Genomic DNA, 9,651 nt, shown 5'->3' with positions numbered 1-9,651 from the left:
TCACTTGCATCATGTAACCTTTACTAAGGATATTAATTATTCATATATTATTTGGTAGCACGACAGGCAGATAATTAATTGACTTATTTGCACAAATTACAAGAGTATAGATCATGGTTTTACCTCAGATATTAAAGGATTTACAAATAGGGCGGTTCAGACTCACCGGCATTTACACTTTTCTGCCGCTAGGTAGCCGCCTGACGTGACATTCTGGCGGCAACGAACATGCGCAATGACGTGGGCGCCATATTATTAAAGGTAATCACCGCCGCCATTTTAGTAAAGGAGTTCTAGCCATACCTATGGATCACTTTCTCACTACCTACCAATTTAATTTTGGTTACGTTAAACGTTAGGTTAAAAACGCTATTCAAACTAGTGCGGCCATGTTCGAAACGGGTAAATTGTGTCTAAACACAGTAGGAAGATTTGGTAACCATGTTTCAAAAGGCCATATAGAGGTAGTGAATGTAGCGAACATATTTGCAGAGACAAATGTTCACAAAATACATGGAATAGCCTTGACAACTACAACTATTTCGTTAAATAGCATTGTATTTTCTAATAAATTCTCGTTGCCCTTTTTCAATATGGCGATCGCGGCAGCCTTGGTTGCTGGGGTGACGCAGCGTGCCGTAGAACACTACAGGCTGTCGTGCTGCCTGTTGCCGACTCATTGTATAGATGGCGTTAAGCGGGGCTGATGCTGCAGGGTTGAAGCGGACGGCGGAAATGTACGAGCAGCTCCGGGCCGAGTGGGGCAAGAAAGCCCCCAATCTGGCTAAGTGTGGGGACGTGCTGACCAAGTTGAAGGTGGGTAGATAGGCCACCCTAGGCATGTGTGAGTCGGCAACCGATATACTTTTCTGGGCAAGGTATAAGAGAGGGGGCATCTAATACGGTAGTCTGGCAAGGGTGGTGACAACTAGTATCCTAGTCTGGCCATCTGTAAAGGAGGGGAAACTAATAGTCTAACCTGGGCAACTGGGAGAGGTTATCTAATACCCTTGCCTGGGCAAATGTGAGGGGAGAGGCTACTTATACCTTAGCCTTGGCAAATGTTAGGATAGGGCAATTAATATCCCAGCCTGGGCAAAATCGAGGGAGGGGGCAACTAATATTCTAGTCTGACTAACTTGAGGGAGGCGGTACCTAATATTTTTTCTTAGGCAAGATATTTATCTTGGCAAGTGCAGGAAAGTTCAGGGCAAGTTGAATGTGATTGTAGTCACTGTCCAGAACCGTGCTATTTACATATCATCACTGTCATCAGCTGTTATTCCTTTGTTATGATCCTGGTCTTTATCTGTAGTCTGACAATCCCCCGGTCATAATTTTTCTGTATTTTCATTATAACGTCATCATTTATCTGTGTGCTCAAGATCCCCCTTGTCACTGCTTATACTTGTTCTCAAGATCCCGCTGTCATCGCTTTTATCCCTGTTCTCAGGATCCCGCTGTCATCGCTTTTATCCCTGTTCTCAGGATCCCGCTGTCATCTCTTTTATCCCTGTTCTCAGGATCCCGCTGTCATCGCTTTTATCCCTGTTCTCAGGATCCCGCTGTCATCGCTTTTATCCCTGTTCTCAGGATCCCGCTGTCATCGCTTTTATCCCTGTTCTCAGGATCCCGCTGTCATCGCTTTTATCCCTGTTCTCAGGATCCCGCTGTCATCGCTTTTATCCCTGTTCTCAGGATCCCGCTGTCATCGCTTTTATCCCTGTTCTCAGGATCCCGCTGTCATCGCTTTTATCCCTGTTCTCAGGATCCCGCTGTCATCGCTTTTATCCCTGTTCTCAGGATCCCGCTGTCATCGCTTTTATCCCTGTTCTCAGGATCCCGCTGTCATCGCTTTTATCCCTGTTCTCAGGATCCCGCTGTCATCGCTTTTATCCCTGTTCTCAGGATCCCGCTGTCATCGCTTTTATCCCTGTTCTCAGGATCCCGCTGTCATCGCTTTTATCCCTGTTCTCAGGATCCCGCTGTCATCGCTTTTATCCCTGTTCTCAGGATCCCGCTGTCATCCCTTTTATCCCTTTTCTCAGGATCCCGCTGTCATCCCTTTTATCAGGATCCCGCTGTAATCCCTTTTATCCCTGTTCTCAGGATCCCGCTGTCATCGCTTTTATCCCTGTTCTCAGGATCCCGCTGTCATCGCTTTTATCCCTGTTCTCAGGATCCCGCTGTCATCGCTTTTATCCCTGTTCTCAGGATCCCGCTGTCATCGCTTTTATCCCTGTTCTCAGGATCCCACTATTATCCAGATGTTGTATTTATGATGTTATTGTTTATAGTCTGTGTGATATAATCCTGTAGTTATCATACAAGCGTATTATTGTCTATCCCAGTGGTATGTCCTTAAAGAGGCATTCCAGCCAAAATTGGAATCCACATAGATGCATTTCAGTTTTGAATAGAAGCATTTTGTTATACACATGCGTTTGCAAAATTGCTTCTATTGGAAGCTATAGCCGTTTCAAAAGTATATTAAAGTATGCACCGTGCACCAGCATTTTAAACACAGCACTTGTTCCGAGAGCCTAAGGTGCTTGTAACAGCTGGTAATGACTCAGTTTGTTAATTGCTGACATGATACGAGCCCCGCTGGTACGCTGAGCAACTGTAGTATCTAAAATGTTGGTGCACTGAGAATATCTAGCTAGTTTTCAGTCTTGCACATTGGGCCCCACCTTTTGGTGAAAACTTTCAAATTGAGCCCCCCCATCCGCACAAGCACACACAGGATCTTGTCAGAACATCTGAATATTATTTCTAACTGCCTATGAGTCATACTTCAGTACTGTGCTTGCTGTAACTAGGATTGCCCTCAGCTGGTACATGGATGCATGTTCTGGCTGTTCCCACTGTAAAATATAGAGATAATATTCATATAATGAATATATAAATATATCTATATAGCTGTGAGGCAAAAATCTTATTCTACAGTGGGAACAGCCAGCACATGCATCCGTGTACCAGCTGAGGGCCAGCAAGCAAAGTGCGTGTCCGGTGGATCACAATAAGGGCTGCAGTCACAAGTATCATCAGAGCCTACTTCTTGTCAGTCTGTACTTACGCCAATGATTCTCAGAGGGTCTCGGAAGGCGCTCAGTCTCCTTATCACAGTGCTGTTCGCTGGGGAGTTTGCCAATGAAAAATGACTGCACATGAATTAAATAAAAATAAAAACAAACACTTCCGCTCCTGTTCCCACGCCTCCCCTTAAAAGCTCTGGCGCCCCCCCTGGGAAAGCGTGCCCCACAGTTTGGGAACCGGTGGTGTATGTATATATACACAGACACACACATTATCTCTTCATTTTATTAGCTTTTCACAGCAAGACAGCACTAGTTCATGTGTGCCATATAGATAACATTGTGATCACTCCCGTTACATTATTTAGTCAGCACTGATTGGCTAAAATGCAAGTCTGGCAAAAGAACTGAAATAAGGGGGCAGTCTGCAGAGGCTTAGATACAAGGTAATCACAGAGGTAAAACGTGTATTAATATAACCGTGTTGGGTATGCAAAACTGGGGAATGGGTAATAAAGGGATTATCTATCTTTAACAGATAACAATTCTGGAGTAGACTGTCCCTTTAAGACTATCAACCCTGCACCACAAAGGGTTTAAACACTCAGAAGTACCACTTGGGACCTGCTGAACACTGCTGGTCCCGATCAGGAACTCTAGTTGCACGCTTGGAACTAGCTGTGCTCCAAGGATCCCAAGTGATACTTCTGTGTGTTTACCCCCTTTTTCAGGGGTTAATTACTGTAGTGCAAGGTCAATAGTCTTACAATTACAGGTTCTAAAAAATTAGAACCTTCACTTCTTCCTCATTTGTCTAAAAAATTAGAGCATGTCATATTTTTAAAAAAATGTTTTGGCCCTTTAATATTGGTTGATTCCACCTTTCCATGATCTAAAGTTGGCCGTTCTGCACTGACAGAGTTAACAACTGAATATTTCTTCTAGAAATCCCATACCTAGCGTGGAGTAGATTAGAGGTGGTCAGGGCATTAACAAATCATGTGGTGACTACAAGAAGGTATATAGAGCGTATGTGATTGGGAGCCCCATCGTTTCAGGTCAACCCGAAACGAAAGTTATGAAACAGCGGTTGCAGTAGGTGGCGGACTGAAATCATCTGGATCCAATACAATTGGGATAATTGACCGCCCCTGCTAGCGGCTGACCGGCCCCCCATTGCGCAGGGTGGTGACATTGCACAAGCATTTCACCAGAAATGCTTGTACAATGTTAAATACCGACAGCATATGTTGGGGTCTGTTTGATCATTTTATCAATGCTTCACATATTGCCCACTGTCCTAGGTTCACATTGGTCAGTGGGAATCTGTTGTCTGATGGGTTCACTGTGATGCCACCCTGCCAGACATGTACACATTTATTGGCTTCAGTCTATTCAGATAAGCCTCATATTAAAGGGGTAGAAAGGTCAACATTAAAATGTGCATAATTCCATTTAAATGTTTGAATTAGAAAAAGTGCTTCTTGTAAAAGCTATTGGTTTTTCAGCAACATACGCGCATATCCTGCGTCTTTTCAGAAAGCTGTCAGTGGTGTGTATTGCTTCTGTGAAGACGTAATTTGTGTCATACAAGCCATTGCTGACTTTTTCTGAGAAGGTGCAGTTTTTGAATACTGGTGCACAACACATTACAGAATCCAGTTGGTAAAGCTCAGCATCTTTTATACTGGTTGCCACCATCTTGTAGCATCCTGTGATTGAAGCAGTGAGCTTTCACATATTAGTGATGCTACTGCCTTGGACAGCTATAACTTGCACTTTGGGTTAGCTTACACAACAGAAAACAGAAGCTTTACATATTAAGTTTGTTTTTTGTAACGCAGTTTAAAAGTTAGATAACAAATATAAAAAGGCCTCATGAATAATAAAGAGTAACGTACCCACTGCAAAAATGCACAGTTCCTCCTCTGTAATGTGCGCTCTAAACTGAAGAGAACCATCAGGTTTGTCAAGACGACAATATCTCCGATCTGTGAATGCCACAACTTCGGTCGGTGTGTTATATGGTGGCGCCAGTGTGAAGATGCAGAGCTTCACTAATTGCGAACCCTGACAAAGTTCAGTCCGGCATAAAACGCGTAGGTTCTAGACTTTTGGTGAACCTAACTGGCTCAACACCACCTATGTTGGATTTTTTTTTTAACCCTTGAGTGCTAATGACGGCTCTGAGCCATCGCAAATTGTCCCAGTCAGTTGCCGACGACGGCTCAGGGCCGTCGCTAGCACTCACCCACCTTGAGGGCACTCTGGGGGCTCCCATCTACTCCCACCCGGCGATCTGGCCTGTATAGTGACAGGCATCGCCGGGGCTTGACGTTTCGTGCGGTGACGTCACGCGCAACTTTAACAATGACAAGTATAGGGAGATGGGGGCATTCTGCTTCGAAGCCTGTATCTCAGGCATCAAAGCAGCCACATACCCCCAAGATCCACAGTTGAAAAGGTAATCGCCTAACCTTTCCAACGGTATAAGTCTTGAGGATCTGTAAAAAAAAGTTTAAAAAAAAAGGAAATTTATGATTACCTGATAAATTGATTTCTTTTACAATATGCCGAATCCACAGGTTTCAACCTTACTAGTGGGATTTATCCTCCGGCTAACAGGAAGTGGCAAAGAGCACCACAGCAGAGCTGTTACATAACTCCTCCCCTCAGTCATTCGACCGAAGGTATAGGAAGAGAAAGGAAAAGCCAAAAGGTGCAGAGGTGACTGAAGTTTTGAAAAATAAAATAAATCCTGTCTTAAAATGACAGGGCGGGCCATGGACTCGGCATTTCCTTTTCTTTTACAAGATATGCCGAGTCCACGGGTTTCATCCTTATTTGTGGGATACCAATACCAATGCTTTAGGACACGGATGAAAGGGAGGGACAAGACAGGAACCTAAATGGAATGCACCACTGCTTGAAGAACCTTTCTCCCAATAAATAGCCTCAGAAGAAGCAAAAGTATCAAATTTGGAAAAAGTATGAAGGGAAGACCAAGTCGCAGCCTTACAAATCTGTTCAACAGAAGCATTGTTTTTGAAAGCCCATGTGGAAGCCATAGCTCTAGTAGAATGAGCCGTAATTTTTTCAGGAGGCTGCTGTCCAGCAGTCTCATATGCCAGGCGGATGATGCTTTTCAGCCAAAAATAGAGAGAGGTAGCCGTAGCTTTTTGACCCCTACGCTTTCCAGAATAAACAACAAAAAGAGAGGATGTTTGTCTGAAATCCTTGGTCGCTTGTAAGTAAAACTTCAAAGCACGGACCACATCCAAGTTATGTAATAGACGTTCCTTCTTAGAAGAAGGATTAGAAGACAAGGAAGGAACAACCATTTCCTGATTAATATTCTTATTTGAAACAACCTTAGGAAGGAATCCAGGTTTAGTACGCAAAACCACCTTATCAGAATGGAATATAAGATAAGGCGAATCACATTGTAAAGCAGAAAGCTTAGAAACTCTTCGAGCAGAAGAGATAGCAACTAAAAATAAAACCTTCCAAGATAACCGCTTAATATCTATGGAATGCATGGGTTCAAACGGAACCCCTTGAAGAACATTAAGAACTAAATTCAGACTCCATGGTGGAGCAGCAGGTTTAAACACAGGCTTGATTCTGATTAAAGCCTGACAAAAAGACTGAACGTCTGGGACATCCGCCAGACGCTTGTGTAATAAAATTGACAAAGCAGAAATTTGTCCTTTTAAAGAACTAGCAGATAATCCCTTCTCCAATCCTCGGAGAAAGGACAAGATCCTTGGAATCTTAATCTTACTCCATGAGTAACCCTTGGATTCACACCAATAAAGATATTTATGCCATATCTTATGGTAAATCTTTCTAGTGACAGGCTTGCGAGCCTGAATCAGAGTATCAATGACCGACTCAGAGAATCCCCGGTTAGATAAGATCAAGTGTTCAATCTCCAGGCAGTCAGCTGCAGAGAATTTAGATTTGGATGTTGGAACGGACCTTGAATGAGAAGGTCCTGTCTCAATGGCAGTTTCTACGGTGGCAGAGACATGTCCACTAGATCCGCATAGGCGCTATTAGGATTACTGAAGCTCTCTCCTGTTTTGATTCTTGCAATCACACAAGGCAGGAGAGGAAATGGTGGAAACACATAAGCCAGGTTGAACGACCAAGGTACTGCTAGAGCATCTATCAGTACAGCCTGGGGATCCCTTGACCTGGACCCGTAGCGTGGAAGTTTGGCATTCTGTCGATGCCATCAGATCCAATTCCGGTGTGCCCCATTGATGAATCAACGATGCAAACGCCTCCAGATGGAGTTCCCACTCCCCTGGATGAAAAATCTGACGACTTAGAAAATCCGCCTCCCAGTTCTCTACTCCTGGGATATAGATTGCTGATAGATGGCAAGGTGTGAATCTCTGCCCATCGGATTATCTTTGATACCTCTATCATCGCAAGAGAACTTCTTGTTCCCCCCCTGATGATTGATATATGCTACAGTCGTGACATTGTCCGACTGGAATCTTATGAACTTGGTCAGTGCCAACTGAGGCCACGCCTGTAGCGCATTGAATATTGCTCTCAGTTCCAGAATATTGATTGGCAACTGAGACTCCGTCGTAGTCCAACTAGTTAGCTAGTTTGAGAGCTTTAATTCTGTCCAAAATGTAATCTAGGGGCGTCTCTACTTTCAGAGACTCCTCAATGGCGTCAAACCAGAAAGCCGCCGCCGTAGTTACTGGAACAATGCAGGCAGCAAGTTGTAACAAGAAACCCTGGTGAATAAATCATTTCTTTAGAAGACCCTCTAATTTTTTATCCATAGGGTCTTTGAAAGCACAACTGTCCTCCCAATAGTTATAGTTGTACGCTTAGCTAGAGTAGATATTGCTCCCTCCACCTTAGGGACCGTTTGCCAAGAGTCCTTAATGGAGTCTGATATGGATAATATTTTCTTAAAATTAGGAGGGGGAGAGAACGGTATGCCTGGTCTATCCCATTCCTTTCTAACAATTTCCGAAATTCTTTTGGGAACCGGAAAAACATCAGTGTAAGTAGGAACTTCTAGATATTTATCCATCTTACACAATTTTTCTGGAGGAATTGTAATAGGTTCACAATCATCCAGAGTTGCTAGGACCTCCCTGAGCAACAGGCGAAGGTGTTGAAGTTTAAATTTAAAGGACGCTAAGTCCGTATCTGTCTGAGGTAACATATTCCCTGAATCTGAAATCTCTCCCTCAGACAATAATTCCCTAACCCCCAATTCAGAGCATTGTGAGGGTACATCGGAAATGGCTACTAAAGCATCAGAGGGTTCAGTATTAAAAGAGTAAAAGAATTAGACGCACTAGATGTACTAGGTGTCACTTGTGTGGGTGTTAAAGGTTGGGACACTTGAGGAGAATTAGATGGCATATCCTGATTCTCTTCAGACTGAGAATCATCCTTAGACATACTTTCATTTCCTAAAATATGTTCCTTACAGTGTAAGGCTCTATCAGTACAAGAGGTACAAAATGTAATAGGGGGTTCCACAATGGCTTCTAAACACATAGAGCAATGAGTTTCCTCAATGTCAGACATGTTAAACAAATTAGTAATAACCACAACAGTTGGTGAATACTTTATTTATTGAAAAAAAATAATTTTGTAAAAAAACGCATACTGCGCCTTTAAGAAATAAAAGCGCACAATTTTTTCCAAACACACTAAAGAAGTCTATATAAATGCAGTTGCCAAAAATTATTGCATGCCAAATGCAATAGCAGAATTTTACACTCTAGAGGAACATTTAAGCAAAAAAATTACACTTTGCTAAATAAAGACCCCTGCACCAGCTGTGGCGACTACCTGCCCCAGAACACTGCCAAATGAATCAACACCAATCCGCATAGTATAGAACACAGGGCCCAACCGGAGCAAATGTCTGCTGTCTCCTTCAGTGTAAACTGCGCGTCTGAGGCGCGAAAATAGGCCCCGCCCACAATGGACGTCGCACTGAAATTTAAACGACCTCATGTAAAACGGTTTTAAACTGCCATGTGGTCCCCAAAACACAATAAAAGCCATCCTTTTTGTTTAGATATATAATAAAAAAATTAGTAATATACCCCAGTGTCTTAATTATATGCTGCCTTTGAGTTGCATAAGTATTAGAAAACAAACACCCAGGAGTACAGTAACACCCTTTTGCATATAGGACTACTGCTTACCCTGTTCCCACTATGAGGAACCTAATACAGCCAGTTCTGATATATTAAAACTCCTCAGAAGTAAAAAGGCTGAAACATACCTCAAATGCTTCTTGCTGCATGAGACTGTTCTCCACACTGAAGAATTTTCCCATATTACCTTCAGATCTGTGGGAACCATAATTGATCTTAGTAACTGCTGCTAAAATCATCAAATTCAGGGGGAAATCTTCCATATCCCCCCTGAGCCAAATAGTACTCACCGGTACCATTTAAAATAAAAAAAACATCTTGATTGAAGAAAATAAAACTATCATTTTATTACCACAATCACTTTACCCTTCCTATCACTAGCATAGGCAAAGAGAATGACTGGGGGAGGAGCTATGTAACAGCTCTGCTGTGGTGCTCTTTGCCACTTCCTGTTAGCAGGA

At 43.0% G+C, this 9,651-nt stretch overlaps 1 protein-coding gene across 1 annotated transcript in view; it reads left to right on the top strand.

Moving 5' to 3' along the window:
• The first annotated feature begins 658 nt into the window (after nt 1–658).
• Nucleotides 659–9,651, top strand: part of PSMD8 (proteasome 26S subunit, non-ATPase 8) — a 39,612-nt gene continuing 30,619 nt past the window's right edge. Inside the window, exon 1 of the mRNA XM_053721624.1 lies at nt 659–816. Coding sequence (XP_053577599.1) covers nt 688–816 — 129 coding nt within the window. The 5' untranslated portion in view covers nt 659–687. The remainder of the gene's footprint in view (nt 817–9,651) is intronic.

The sequence above is a fragment of the Bombina bombina genome, chromosome 7, assembly GCF_027579735.1.
Source record: "Bombina bombina isolate aBomBom1 chromosome 7, aBomBom1.pri, whole genome shotgun sequence".
NCBI lineage: Eukaryota > Metazoa > Chordata > Amphibia > Anura > Bombinatoridae > Bombina > Bombina bombina.
This window is presented reverse-complemented; position numbering and strand designations above follow the sequence as displayed.